Below are 15,543 nucleotides of genomic sequence, written 5' to 3' on the forward strand. Positions count from 1 at the left end.
CCCAGTCCCTCTGGTGCTTGCTTTTTGCTGATGACATTGTGTTGCATAGTAGCAGAAAAAAGGATGTGGAGAAGAAGTTGGAAGAATAGAGAAGGGCTTTAGAAAATAGAGAGCTGATGATAAATAGGATGAAGACCGAATATATGAGGTTTAATGATGATCAGGATTCAAAGGTTAGCCTGCAGGTCGAGCTATTGAAAAGAGTGGAAAAATTAAAATATTAAGGATCAGTGGTAGCCTGAGATGGAAATCTAGATACAGAGATATCCCGTAGAAAATACTGTGGATGGACCAATTGGAAGAAGGTATCAGGCATATGGAGTGATCAAAGAATTAATGTGAAGGTTAAAGGTAAGATTTTTTAAGACGGTGGCAAGACCAACAATGATGTACGGAGCTGATACCTGGGAAGTGAAATGAGTGCAGGAGAAATTAGATGTGGCAGAAATGAGAATGTTGAGATGAATGTGTGGAGTTAAAAAATTGGACAGAATAAGAAATTAGACAATCAGAGGTACAACAAAAGTGGGGGAGCTACCTGTAGGGGAAAATAGGTCGAAATGGTATGGACATGTAATGAGAAGAGACATGGAATATGTGGGCAAAAGAGTGATGGGAATAGAACTACAGGGGGTGAGAAAGTGAGAAAAGCCCATAATGGAGGTGGATGGGTAAAGTAAAAGAAGATCTGAAGGAAAAGGGCCTGATTGGTGAGGGGGTCCAGGGCTGAGCTGTTTGGAGAAGGCTGATCAAACACATCAACTGTACACAGAAATGGGAAAAGATGAAGAGGAAGAAGAAGAAAGATTAAAAAGAACACAGCTTCCTGTAAAATTGTTTTTCAATGACAATAAACAAAACCAAAGTCATTCAATAGGACACTCAACAGCTGATATACTGCAGAAATGTTTTTTTTTCATTTGTAGTTGTATATAAAGTAACATGTTCAAGAGTAAAAGCTTTAGTCAACTAATAATACTAGCCTCTGGTTAAAAAAATGTGACTATTGTATACAGAAAAGCACTTCTGATACTTCCAATTAATTGATGGCACTATAACTGATGTCAATTGTCTCAAAGAATTTCCCAAGCAAAGCAGAGTAACACAGCTAGTTATATTATATCATCAAAGAAAGGACAGCAGTATCATTTAATTTGATATTTATTGGTAGTTTTTTAATAGAAGTATTTTTTTTTCTGAATGGTTGTAATGACCCGCCAGTGTGACAAATCATGCCAATAGGACAAGTCACCCCAGCACCATGTTATTTTTTGCAGTAATCTAAAAGATTTCCAGAATTCATTAAAATCTTAAAAGTTTAATAAATTTCATGTGAAATCATTTTGAGCTCAACTATGCCATTTTGACATAAAACGGAAGACACCACTGTCTTATTTCCAGTAGTTTTCTTCAGAGTTAAAAAGCATTTACAGTTAATTTTCGAGTACTGTCTTAGGTTCATGTTGAACTATTTCTTGCTCTTACCATCTCACCACTATTGGCAGTCTATTCGAACCAAAAAAATGTGCCCACATTCCGATAGAGCCTAAATCTTACTGGTCAGCATGCAGACATTAAGCCTAGTTGAATGCTTTGAAATGCATATGTCCATTGAGCAGTATGAAGTTCCACAAGACTTTCTCCACTGAGTGGATACCCTGCCCTGTCCTGTAACTTATGGACTGTTACTCTGGTACAAGGCAAATGACTTCAGGTAGTGGGCATCAAATTCACCCTGTAAGTGTTCAGGGACACAGTGGGAGTATTTATAATTCTCTTTGATCCACTTCCCAATCTCACTGTTCTCAATGCATATTGCAGCAATGCCTGAAAAGAAAGAGAAAACATAATAGCAGCATCCAAAACATTTACCACACGAAAATGTAATGATCACAGCAGCTTGGCTACATAGCATGGTTACTTCCTGCTGCAGATTATTCATTGTACATTAACACCCCAGCTGTAGGGCAGATTATAAAACATGCATACCTTTCTTACTACAGTGCAAGCTGCTGTGATGCCCACCAAGGATCACGTAAGGCTAATAAGAAGTAATAAAGCATTACAGAACTGAAATGGATTTTCATCTAAATGAATTCCTGAAATGTGCAAAATGTCCCTTCAGTTTCTGTAAGAGGGCACACTCTTCAAGCTTACAGGCCAGGCCTTTCCATTCAACTTCCAACTTCCATTCAATTCCTTCCTTGCAGCTGGCTAAGGAAAAACTCAGGTATCCACATCAGAGTTTCCCAACCTGTGGTGGGCCAGCTGTGCTTGATTCATCTAATGCTCTGGTGATCGCATAGTACCAGACCCCAACTGACAGTCAAGGAGAAACACCCCACACACAACCGGTCAGATGAAAGAACAAAATTCAAGAATGAGGGGAGGGATGGGAAGGGGAGCCCCCTCTCCCCTTTGCATGGTAAACACACTGGCATGTAAAAAAGTCATGACGCCACAAAGGTTAGTAAGTGCTGCCCAACTGTACATCATCTAATTGTTAATCGGAAGGTCAGAGTGCCCCACCAAGAATAAAGATAGGCCAACAATTGGTATGCACACAGAATTTTAACAAGAATATAATTCAAGCCATTGGATTGGTACGCAAGCTGCCACAATTAACAGAATGTATCACCTACCAAAATCAGCATTAAAATGATTTCATTGGGTACAGAAAGTTGAGTACAGAAATGGAAGAACTCACCTGCTACAACTGCACCTTGATCCTCCACCAGCTTAATGGCTGCTTTCATTGTACCACCTGTCTCAATCCATTGGTCTACTAGTAAAACTCGACATCCTGCATAAAAAGAAAACAAATGGACACACTGTCATACACCTGGGAATTCAAGATATCTCTAGAGAACCTTTGGACTCCACAGAGTTTCTTCAGAGGGTCAGGACATAACTAGGCTAAAAGGTACTATGCATTCTATGCAATGTACTGAACAATGAACTGGAAATTTTTTTCATGAGGGTGAGTGCCATGTGTCTATTCCCCATTCCTGAAGAAATAACAGCTGTTCCCTAACCTTGTGCCCTTCAGGATCAGGTTGCCATGTGACATCACTTGATGGCCTATGTCACACTGGGCACTTGCACTCTTACTTCAAAAAGTCCACTTATCAATCCTCTTTTCTGGTCTTGATGGTGCCTATGTTGGCAACATTGAATGCAATGCAGGAGCCAGCTGTGAACACGATGCCACTTTACACACACGTACCAGTTAATCTTTGGAATATGGAAGGGAACTCGTAGGGACATTGAAGAACATGTAAACCTTGCAGAGACACAGACATGGTCTCTGGGGTTGTGACAGATCAGTGACATCCATTGTCACCGTGCCCCCATGGACAAAAATAAAGGCTTGCTAGTCTTCAAAACTCTTGGCTTTACACTTGCTTTTGTATAAATCATTGTGTACCTTTTTTCAAAACATCTGTGCAAACTTCTATGGTCTTCTCCCTCCTGGAGTAATCAGTGAAGTTTAGGGCTTTGGTTTTCACACAGAGATGTCCAGCTTTACGAAGTACCAGGAAACCTTTCTTGAGAAATGCAGCAATGATACTACCTGGAAACCGAGAAAAAAGCAGCATTCAAGTGAACAAATAACTCCGATTTCTGTTCATTTTCGCACCCTACCCTAAGGTAGCTGGTTGAAAAGAATAGTAATGAAGCAGCAAGCTGTAGTATTTTATGGTGATGTTTACTGACAGAAGACACTCACTGAAGAAGAATGACAGGCTTGTTGGCTGGCAAATTTGTTTTCTGTAGCTGGTATGAGCTGTGCATCCTCTTTTAGCCGTGCCCTAAAATGCATTGATTGAATGGACACTAGAGTAATAACCTGAGCTCCTGTGTGCGTGATGGACAAACCCAATACTAAATAACTGATGCCAGATTGTTAAAGGGCGGGAGGACCACTGCTTCCCAATACAAAGGCCAAGCAACATTTTTACAGGTCAGCTGACCTGCCTTTAGGTGTGAAATGGAGTAGCTTCGCACCTACATGTCTGTTGGGAACAACCAAGACAACTCTCAAGATAAAACTGACATATTTTCCAAGAAGATCTCATACAATTAATTTTTATTCATTTTTGAATAAAGTGGGTAACTTCCTCTGGACCAACACATACAAAATTAAAGATACTTATTTTCAAAGTCACATCACACATTTAGTTGCTGCTGAAACACGCAAGTTTTTAAGTGAAGCTATATTTATAAATAATAAGAAAAAAAATATCATCCAGTGGCTTACAATTGCTTCCCAAGATTCACCAGAAAGAATGAAATACAAATGCCATTAAACTTACCAGTATGTCTAGTCTGAAGCAGCAAAGGTTTCAGATGCAGAGAAAATGTCCTCAGGGGGATGTTTTTGACAGCACAACAAACAAATAGTTAATCTGTATGAGAGATTCTTGGCACTGTATTTCACAAGGGAAAGATATGTGTGTGTTCACAATGACAAGTGTGGGTAGAGTTCTCATGTAAAGAACAGTCTTTGTGAAGAATGCTATGGAGCCATTTGCAGAGTAGTCAGTAGAACAGGGATGTCCAACTCTGGTCCTGGTGGGCCGCAGTGGCTGCAGGTTTTCATTCTAACCATCCTCTTAATTAGTGAGCTGTTTTTGCTGCTGATTAACTTGTTTTGCTTTAGTTTTCCATCCATCCATTATCCAACCCACTAACCTGTATCCTAACTACAGGAGCCAATCCCAGTCAACACAGGGCGCAAGGCAGGAAACTAACCCCGGGCAGGGCACCAGCCCACCGCAGGGCACACACACACACACTAGGGACAATTTAAGATCACCAATGCACCTAACCTGCATGTCTTTGGACTGTATGAGGAAACCGAAGGAAACCCACGCAGACACGGGGAGAACATGCAAACTCCATGCAGGGAGGACCTGGGAAGCAAACCCAGGCCTCCTTACTGCGAGGCAGCAGCGCTACCACTGCACCACCATGCCGCCCGTTGCCTTAGTTTTAATTGATGTAACTCAGACCCCTTAGTTTTTTCTTTTTCTTTAATGAGCTGCCAAACAATAATGAGACACAAAACAAGCCACCACATAACCAAGGTAACCTGAAAATATGAGGTGAGACACAAAAATAACCGGATTGGTAAAAAATATATATTTATTGATGAATTACGGCATTCTAAACATTGTCACCTTCTATATACTCTCTCTCCTGATCTCTACACTGTTCCATATGTATCTTCCATTGATTGAAACAGTGCTGGAAGTCTTCTTGCTTGAGGCTCTTCAACAGGCTTGCCGTTTCTGTCTTCACTTTATCCATTGAAGAAAAATGTGTTCCCTTCTGGTCACTTTTGACTTTCAGGAAAAAGTAAATATCACAGGGAGCTAAATCAGGCAAATAGCGAGAATGATCGAGGACAGGAAAATTTCTGCCACTCAAAAACTGCTTTACGGAAAAAACAATGTGCGCTGGAGGGTTGTCTTGTCTTATCTCGCTATTCGCTTTTTTCGCCCGACATTGTTGCAGCAACTCATGTAGTGATTGCTGTGCAAATACTGACTGGGCTATTCACAGGATATACCTAGCCGGTCGGCGAGAGGAGGGGATATAGTTCTATGATTCAGGTCCAGCGGACCTCCAGACGGTTTTCCAGGAAAGCCCCAAGCCCAGTCCAGTTATTTTTGTGTCTCACCTTGTAAAGAAAGGTGAAGGTATCGGTCATGTTGTTCTGCTCAGGTCACCAAAACATCTTGATGGTGGTCTTAGAAAAGACAGAAAATCAATTTTTAACAGCAAGAATTGGCTTCTCATTAAGAAACTGGTTGGAGTGAAATTGGCTGGAGTTTGACATTCCAATTAGCTGAGCATCTGTTGGCTCGTTTCAAATCTTATTTCTGTTTGGCTGTCATTTAATGTAGAAAGACATAAATTTAGAGGACTGAATCCTTAAAAACTGGGCTATTAAAATGAAGTTAAAAAGAATTGAGTTAATTAGCAGTGAAAACTGCTTGCTGAGTAGGAAAACGGTTAGAAAGAAAACCTGCAGCCACTGTGGCCCACCAGGACCGGAGCTGGACACCCGTGCAGTAGAAGAAAGAATAGTGTCACATGTAAAGAGCTCAGCAAATCCCTTTCTTATTTACATGTCTGACCAATATACAGAAAAGACAGAATAAATAATCAAGTTTCAAATTATTAACAAATAATCCAGAAGTAAAACTAAGGCTTGTGCAAAGGGTCATCAAAATTAAACAATGTTCCTCTGCTGCTAACAAAATCAGTACTACACACTTATTTTAACACAAGCTGTTCATTTGCTCCTCCTAGTTTTGAGCTTTTCTTCCAGTTTAAAGGAATACTTTTTGAATCTCGTGTTTTCATGGAGAAAGTACATATTGAAGATTCAAGCATAATTGAATCCAACAGTTAACAGTTCTGATCAATGGCAAAAAATGTGAAAAACATTCATGGGAAAAAAAGAAAAAGAACACAACTTTTCACGTAACTCATGTTGGACAATCCATATATCTGTTATCCATTTGAATGGTCAAAATGTGTACAGTTTTTGATAAAATATTTTTAACAGATTTTTTCTGAAAACTCTGCATTGAATGTCAATAGGAAAGGCATCATTCCAACAGTACTGCGCGTATGTATTGAAGACATGATTCTTGACCAATGAATGAAGGAGACGGGGAGAGCTTCAGTAAAGTGGAAATGGCGTCTTTTCTGTTGACATTTAATGCAGAGTTTCAGGAAGGAGCTGTTAATAACTGTGATGAGTGATCCATGGCACAGGGCACTTTTTAAATAAATATTCAGGTCCTGGGTAGTATACAAGCTTAAAATTGGGTGTGGGTGTTAGTGAGCATGTTTCACTCAGTGGTTAATTAGGGTTCTTGGCTGGTCACACCTTATAAATGTGTGCAGGCAGGTGGATCAGTCGGGTGCCTCAGTTGTGCCAAGGGTTCAGCAGCTTGTCATCCCTGCACCCAATTAGAGAGGACAGATAAAAAGGAACCTACATGGCAGAGAAGAGGGATGAAAGAATTGAGAGGTTTGTGAGAGCACGGAGGTTAAGAGCAGGAGCGAAACAGAGCTGGTGCAAAAGTGAAGGAAGCAGGCAGATGGGAATGCAGTCCCAAGAGAGGAGTTTGTGGCTGGAGCTTGAGGGGGCTGAGGGTTGTTCCTGCTGAGCTTGGGAGCAGGAGCAACAAAATTACTCACAAAGCCGGGGAATGGCAGTGGGAGTCAAAAGAGTGGTGGCTCAGCTGCTCCCTGTGGATCGCCAAGAGATTGGCAGTGGGGACAGCAGGACTGAAGTTTGTCTATGCCTCTTGGTGATGTCTCTCTGTGCTGCAAGATCTAAGCCAAAAGAGACGTCAATTTTAAAGGGAAGCACCGGGGACTGAGATTTTTATAAGTAGATTCCTGCCATGTTTTAACCTCATTTTTATTGATTTATTGATTGGATTTTAACCTCCACTTTTATGGACTGTTTATATATAGAACTTTTGCACTGCACTGGTTGAACACTGTTTTGGAGTTTTAATAAAAGCTCTTTAGCACCCATTTGCAGCATCTCCTTGCCTGGATGCATCTTCTTGTCTTGATCTGCCTGGCATATCTCAGTAACATTATTGACAGTGGTGGGTTCAAGAGGTTCCTGGAAGGAACCAGTAGTGTGGAGCTAACCCACACTGTCACTATAATATTTAACCAATAAATGCACACATTTTGACCATATGAATGGATAACAGACACGTGGATTATGCAACACAAGTTATGTGAAAATTTCTATTCTTTTTTTTCCATGCAACACAAGTTATGTGAAAATTTCTATTCTTTTTTTTCCATGGACGTTCACATCATTTGCGATTGACCAGAAGTTGTCACCCAAGGGTTCGTTTGAGGTTAAATCATCCAATCTCTACAAATTTCACAGGATAAGTAACATATTGAAAAAGATCATTTTGGGTGAAGTACTCCTTTAAACTCAGAATATGGAAAATGTCTCCAGGAGTTCATAACTCATGGCTGCTGTACAACTGACCCAGCACTAATACAATATTATGAATTCCTGGCAGAAGAACATCAGTTTAAGGAGATTCTGACTGAAGAAGAAATAGACTGAGAGGAGGAAGGCACAAAAGGAGCTGGATGAGACTAATCTATTAGTCTATTAATTCCATTAGGATATACTGTTACCTAGGATAAATCCCATGGCATCAATTCCAGCTACAATATCAATGGAGTCTCCCTGGAATGGTTGTAGAAGGTCCTTGACACAATCCTGCAAACCCTATCAGGTGAAAAAGAAGTAGAGATATAGAGAAAATCGAAATATTTACAGATAACATTCACATAAGAGATGTCAATAAATGCTAAATTTTATAGTAAACCCAACAAACCTATATCAGTACCAAGATAGACCATGACAAATAATACTTGGAGTTCTAAATAATTCAGAAAACTATAAATTCACATCGCTAACTGCTATCCCAAATCATTTAATAGCAGGTGCAAGTCTAAAATTTGGCCTACTTCACCTTGACACCAGAAGAATGTGCAAAACTGGTGGTGTTATCAGTAGGGCTATCAGATGAATAACTTACAACACTGAAGCATATTCATGGAGAGATGACATGCAGCATGTCTAAATGAAAAACAATATTTACTTTGTCACATACAACTATACACATAGTACAATATGTAGTGAAATGCTTAGTTGCTAAACTCCAAGACTGTGTATTAAATGGAATGAAGAAATATAACACATGTAAGTTCTGCATTACTTGTCCAATTAAGGGTCAATGTAAAAAATAAAAGATTAAAAGATATTGTATTAAAAGATAAACCCTAACCCTAATTGTTCTAATATAAGATGTGTCAGTCTTTAAAGAAACAACTACCTCCACACTAGGGTTGTGTGGTATACCGACACTGGAAAAATATTGTAAAACCCAAATATTAAAATGGTACAGAAGTAAACGTCAGCTTAACCCTCCCACCATCCTTCCCTCACCACTCTCTACAGTAGTGCACTTGTTGAAAAAACGTCCATTAAACAAAGACATACCCTTTCACTGGATCAAATTTTCGCAGGGGAATCCCGCCTTACTGATTCGACGCTACTGGGATTTCACAGGGGACCCTGTCCCCTATTGCTTCAACTTCACAGCTATCAAGAGGGAAGTGATGTGTAGTGCGGTGCACCAAGGAGGCAAGCGATTGTGCGGTGCACAAGAGACACTGGAGTAAAATGGGAGGTTTTAGAGCTATTCATTATTTTCTTTGAAACCATTTTGGTAGCAGTACAGAGGTCCAAAAGCTGGTATAGACACTGAAGTCAAACTTTTAGTACTGATCCAAAACTAAACTGTATTCAAGTGATATCTCTATATCAACAGCAGAAAAAGAGCATGATCTGAGTCATAGCATAACAAAATTCAATAACAAGCCTCTCCCTTCTCGCTTTCTTTTATACTCAATTTTTGATAATAATAATACATTTTATTTGAAGCGCCTTTCAAAAAACTCAAGGTCACTGTACAATCAGATAAAAAAATAAACATTCAATGGCTAAAAAATTTAAAATCCGTTAGATAAAACACCAGTAACAATTACAGTGAATAAGCAATTTTGAACAGATGAGTTTTAAGATTAGCCTGAAATTGGTGAAGGGTAGTCATATTCCTAAGATAAGCAGGTAATGAGTTCCATAAGGAAGGTGCCGATCTGCTAAATGCTCGATATCCCATCGTGACAAGACGTGCTGCTGGATTATTTAAGTTGATGGAAGAAGAGGATCTGAGCATACGAGAGGGTTTAATGACTTGTAGGAGCTGTGAGAGATATGTAGGGGCAAGATTATGAATAGCCTTATATGTAAGGACTAAAATTTTGTAGTTGACCCTAAACTTTATTGGCAGCCAATGACGCTGCTGAATAACAGGTGTAATGTGATCAGAATAGGGTGTTTTAGTAATTATACGAGCAGCCGAATTTTGAACAAGTTGAAGTTTATGTAGTAACTTTTGGGGCAGACCAAAGAGAAGTGAGTTGCAATAGTCCAGGCGGGAGGTGACCAAACTGTTGACTAAAATGGCAGTAGAGTGATTTGACAAAAATGGACGCAGGCGATTAATGTTACGCAGGTGGAAGTAAGCTGCTCGAGTAACAGAACTAATGTGAGACTGAAAAGACAACGTGCTGTCCAGAATTACACCAAGGCTTTTTATCTGATCTGTACAGGTAACAGATGTGTTGTCTATTAATACTGAGATCTTTGATGCCTTCGCTATTGCAGATTTCGTGCCCATAAGAAGCACCTCAGTTTTATTAGAGTTCAACTGCAAGAAGTTATAAGAGAACCAAGACTTGATCTCAGCAAGGCAATCAGTAAGTGAGGATGGTGGATGCGATAAACATGAGAAATCAAATAATGGAGGACACATGTTTTGCAGTTAAATGAACAGAAAAGCCAGAGTTAATGGTGACCATTCAAAAACCATTAAGAACAACACAAATGCCAAACTTGATCAAAATCATCTTGACTGTTCTTGGATCTTAAAACTGTTCATCTGCCTTTGACTGTAATGTTTTCTACAGTGGTGCAGCTTCCCAAGATTTCAACAATCAGCAGGAATTACAGTTTTAGGAAATTAAAAGATCTACAAATTTTGTTTGAAGCATTTTTGCAATGATTCCAGTTTTTCCCCTATCTACTGTCATTTTATGTTTACCAGAAGGAAAGGTTGTTTCATCTACGGTATGACAAGCTCCTTTTTCAGAAACCTATTCCAAAATTAATGATGTTGAGAATAAAAATATAAACCATATTTATTTGAAGTAGGTGGTCTACTTAGGTGGGTAATATGGTGTAGTGGTAAAGGCTTTGGACTTCCAATGCTAAGGTTGTGGGTTCAAATCCTATTACTGACACTGTGCAACCATGAGCAAGTCAGCTGACTTACCTGTGTCCCAAACCAAATGCATCATAAATGTTATAAGCTGCCTTGGATAAAGGCATCAGTCAAGTATTAATTTAATTATTCTGAGCAATGGAAGAAATCATCACATTCCCAACTAGAAGACCTGAGCTGTGGTAATACCTCAAGTTATCTACCGTCTCCTGCACTTATAGAGCATTTGTATCATGTTTACAGTACCTTTGTGTGGATTTTGTTGTTCAGAAATTAAAAAGGGAAAACACAAATGTGTGGCCAACACAAGCGATCAGAGTATAGAGAAAGTCATGTGAACTCCTGGCCTAGATTCATTTGTTGTACTCTTGAGCATTTTCATTTGATGCTGTGTTGTAATCTTATTAGCTTTATAATGCGCCTTTTGATAGCAGCCAGGCATTGGTTTTAGTCATTGCTTGTCTGAAAAACAGACTGTGTGCAGCATTAAGAGATGAAATATACTTTAGAGCAGATGAGTTGAGAGAAAAACAACTCTTCATTTTATTGATCAGCCTAACTATGAGTATAACAAGAAAAAAGTCATCTCACTATCAAACATGATAACTTGGCAAGCCTGCATTAAATTTATGTCCAAGAAAGACTCTTTATGGTTGGGTCATTGGTGGACTTGGCCTTTCCCTTACAGAAACATCTAGAGTGGGAAGTGGCTTTAGTGCCCATGGCCTGAGTATTTTGCCTTTCAGAAGAACTCAGTGTATTCTTCCGTTAGAGATCAAGCTGAACACAATTGATCAGGTAGTGATTTTATGAAGCAGAAGGTATTCTCAAACATCAAGAGGTGTACAAGTATAGTTAGTGTTGAAATGTGAGTACTGCTAACACCTTTACTTCCATCCACCTGTCTGCTTTAGATTGTTACACTGTACTTTTCAATGGTGGTTAACAGTCTCTCTTAAACTTCCAAGTCTTCTGTTCTCCTCCCCATCTGCCACTGCTTCTTTGAAATTTTCATATATATGATTTTACCTTCTGAGAATTTCCTAAGGTGATTTGACAAAATCATAGAGTTGCTTATGATGTGTTGTAAATGTTTCATTTTACTGGGATGCTTACCGTATCTTACACAGATCTAAATTAACTATGGCGCTACGTCTACTCTGTCTCTAACTATGTGGATACACATCTGATGTGGCGTTGAGTTGAATTCATTGTCCTTGTCAGATAGAGTCATGCAAGTAAGAATTTCATGGCACTATGTAAAGTCATCTGAAAAACTAAGTATACCCTATAAATTTTTTTAACATATGTGAACATGTCATAATTTAATCTTCTATAGATGTTACATCAGCAAAAGGTGGCTACTTTGATGAATCAAAAATCTGAATAACATTTTGAACACTCAATGTTTCCTTCACTTATTTTTATTTGCCGTTGTTAATTTTTTCTATGCCCTGATTTCATGAAACATTATGACATTATACTGCATGTATTTCCATAAAAACTGAAAAATTGGGGTTCTAAAACTTTTGAACGGTTGTGAATGTTTAACAAAAAAACACATTTCATGTGTTGCCTTTTCACAACTGTACATGAGACAACTAATTTAAACTTGAACTTGATGTCATTTCTCTTTGCATTATTAGTAGTAGTAATTTTTATTAGCAGTAGTAGTGGCAGTATTAAAATTGTTTTCCTGTTCTATCACATGTCACAAGTGATTCTATTAGCTATATAAAGTAACACAGTGTAACAGGACATTGATACCCTGAATCTTTATTATCACTATTACTAACTATGCCTTCATTTATAAGGAATAAGTTTAATTATTTTTTATGTATTCTATATTTATTGATTTATTGATCAAATTAAAGCATTTAGGAAATGAACTGGATGCAAGGAGGGGTGGCTGGGAAGTGTTGGGGGTCCAAGAAGAACATTCTGCTTAGGGCCCCAATTATTTATAAGTGCACTGTAAATGTGTGTGTGTGTTCCCACAATGAACTGCTACCCTATAAACAGTTATGACCTGTTGTATAATAATGTTTGCACAGGTGGCAGCTTCACTCCGTAGCTCCACCGAAGCAATCTGTGGTGGCCTGTTGGGCAGATTGTGAAAGGACCCCCTGAACGCCTCCCTGAGACATTGCCAGCTGGCAGAGAAATCGGGACACGCTGCTGTGATTATATTCCCTGGCAGGCCTACAACCATGTGGGAATTCCCCCAGAGTCACTAGCAAAAGGTTCGTCCCAATTCTTTACCTATACTAGAATATTGGGTGGTATTCCTCAACCACGCCCTTTACAGCCTCAAGTCGCGGCGGCAGCCAAGTTTAGTTAAACAAGCCCCTCCCATCTTTCAGTAAAGTTAAACCATTAAACGGTCGTCAGATACTTGCGTGGATATAAACTTTGCCAGTGGCGGAGGAACCTGAATCATCCCCGCACTGAACGGGCTTGCATTATTTACAAACACCGCTGCTGATCACGCCGCTTCGCTCACTCGCACCAAGTTCGCTTAAATATCTACACTCGAGGGGAAACGTTGCGTCGCTTCGACGAAGAGAAAATTTCATTCATACATTCATCACCGGTTGCAATGCCAGCACCAAACCTGTTTGGGGCGCTAATCACTCACACTCCCATACGGGGTCGTTTCTCGCTCATGAATCAAACAATCTTCGAATATCTGGAATGACAGACGAAACCGATTAATACCACGGAACATTTTGACACCCCGCAATTAAGCACGCCCCAAAATAAATAAATAATGTAATTCGTGAGACCTCCCCTTGTACAATAAAAGGAGTAGCCGCGGTTGCGGTATGAACAGAAGGTCCGCTTCGATATTTTCTTTAATTCTAACGCACTTAGATAATGTCTAACTCTATAAACTTTACAGATAAAAGAAGAGATCAAATATATGGGATGAAGTTGTAAGATACTTAAGAAGGTACATGGGCGAAAAGCATCAAGCAAAATATAGAACTACATAATATTTAATATTAAAGGGTTCAAGAAGTAAACACTTTAGCAAGTTTAGCTATCCTTCAAAAAGTATAAGATCAGGTTTCGCTTGTGACTATTTGACCTATGAAGAAACATGTACTGACTGTATCAAATAAAATTTTCAAATTGGATCAAGAAGAATATTAAGAAAACAAAACACTGCTATCTGATCATCAGTGCCTCGATACCTCCGCGTTGCAGTACAGTCTGGAGGGATCCAGCCATGCGTAGTTCGGCCCTTTCGTGTTGGGGGCCATCAAATCTAGGTACCAGCCTTTGTGACGCTCCTCTGGTGCACTCCACACGTCCATGTCTGTTGGGACCCAAAGAGAGAAATGCAGTAACATTCATTGGAGGACAAAGTTCACTGGAAGGGCTTTAAGCGGAAATGCGAATGGGACAGGACAAATGTGCAGAAAAGTAACATGAAACGTTTTTTTTAACTTAAAGTACATTCTAAATAGATCAAATAAACACACAGGCGTTCCCATGCACATTTTCGCTAAGGCAACTAATAAACTCAGCGATTACTGCTACTATAAGTAAGCATGCAAGCTATATAAAGGAATGACGATACCCCCAAGTTTAAGAAAACCAGGGACGAGCGCATTCTCACGGTTCATCGCTGGATAGACACGCTTCACTTTAAGACATCTCCTGACAGCTCACCGAAGGTTTGTATTTATATGATATCACCCTGTTAGAAGAAACCACTCACGAAATCCGATAAAGCCGAATTCCTTGCGTGGCTCACAGAGCCTAAACTGCAAGTACGAAATCCGAGGAAGCCGAGTTCTTTGCGCGGCGTAAGATGTTAAACAAGAAATGCATTCTAGATGCATCAGTTTATTTATACAATTTACCTTTTCTAACTCTTTCAGCGACACCTCGCACTCTGGAGTTGAGTCGTGTTTACAACGGTATCTTTAAAAGTAGCGGGTGCGAATGTTTTCCAGTGCTTTGTTGGGTCGTCCTTCTCATGTCTTGTCTTTTCTGGAGGGCAAATATCTAAAAGACGCTATATTGTACGGGTATGCGTGTGTCCCGCAATGGATCGGTGCCCTGTCCAGGGCAAATTAAATCTCTGGATCAGTGGGATGCAAATGAATGACCGGGTGTTTTTTTTACGTCACTTGTTATTTTACGATCCCATCGCCTTCCCTCTCCCTCCTAACCGCCTAGATGGAATCATCCGCCCTCACTGTGACTATACATAATAGTTTAACGGCTCAGAACTGGAAATCGGGTTATCAAAGTTAAGATTTTTTTTTGAATATGAATAAACATGACCGCATGTCGTTGTTCAGACTTATCTGTGAAGCCCATGTAACTCCTTTAAAAATAATAATAAAAAGTACAATTCCGGTAAAGAAAAAAAAGAAAAACACGGCATGATGTAATTGTAACGCTTATTTTGCAATTGAGAAGTAAGTTTTTGTAAGAATGTGATATTAATCTTTTTTTAACTCCTACTCAATCTGTAGGGTCATGGGGACCAAGCCTATCACAGCTGCATCAGACTCAAGGCAGGAATCAATCCTGTACAGCCAGACACTGGATCAGTTCAGTGTCCGGGGATGTGGGCAGAAGTTCAGAATACCCAGAAAAGAACCCC

The 15,543-nt window shown here is 39.5% G+C and overlaps 1 protein-coding gene across 3 annotated transcripts; it reads right to left on the reverse strand.

Moving 5' to 3' along the window:
- Nucleotides 1-824: 824 nt before the first annotated feature.
- On the reverse strand, nt 825-15,048 carry zgc:174895 (uncharacterized protein LOC100126024 homolog). 3 transcript variants are annotated; one of them, XM_039757278.1, is made up of 6 exons: nt 14,792-15,048; nt 14,117-14,241; nt 8,203-8,296; nt 3,428-3,574; nt 2,708-2,803; nt 825-1,827 (listed from the first exon to the last, which is right to left on the reverse strand). In XM_039757278.1, exons 2-6 carry the CDS (start codon nt 14,237-14,239, stop codon nt 1,676-1,678), a joined length of 612 nt encoding a protein of 203 aa, XP_039613212.1. In that variant the 5' UTR covers nt 14,240-14,241; nt 14,792-15,048; the 3' UTR covers nt 825-1,675. The 3 variants fall into 3 exon arrangements, with proteins under 3 accessions (XP_039613212.1, XP_039613210.1, XP_039613211.1); XM_039757276.1 differs by lacking the exon at nt 14,792-15,048 and adding an exon at nt 14,506-14,605; XM_039757277.1 differs by lacking the exon at nt 14,792-15,048 and adding an exon at nt 14,545-14,566.
- Between the last annotated feature and the right edge of the window lie 495 nt (nt 15,049-15,543).

The sequence above is a fragment of the Polypterus senegalus genome, chromosome 6 (genome assembly GCF_016835505.1).
Source record: "Polypterus senegalus isolate Bchr_013 chromosome 6, ASM1683550v1, whole genome shotgun sequence".
Lineage (NCBI taxonomy): Eukaryota > Metazoa > Chordata > Cladistia > Polypteriformes > Polypteridae > Polypterus > Polypterus senegalus.

Coding starts and splice junctions, on each gene's coding strand:
- zgc:174895 (XM_039757276.1), bottom strand. CDS start 14,551: ATGAACCGTGAGAATGCGCTCGTCCCTGGTTTTCTTAAACTTGGGG. Junction 14,242..14,505: donor TGGTTTTCTTAAACTTGGGG/GTATCGTCATTC, acceptor GGGTCCCAACAG/ACATGGACGTGTGGAGTGCA. Junction 8,297..14,116: donor GACTGTACTGCAACGCGGAG/GTATCGAGGCAC, acceptor TTCACCTGATAG/GGTTTGCAGGATTGTGTCAA.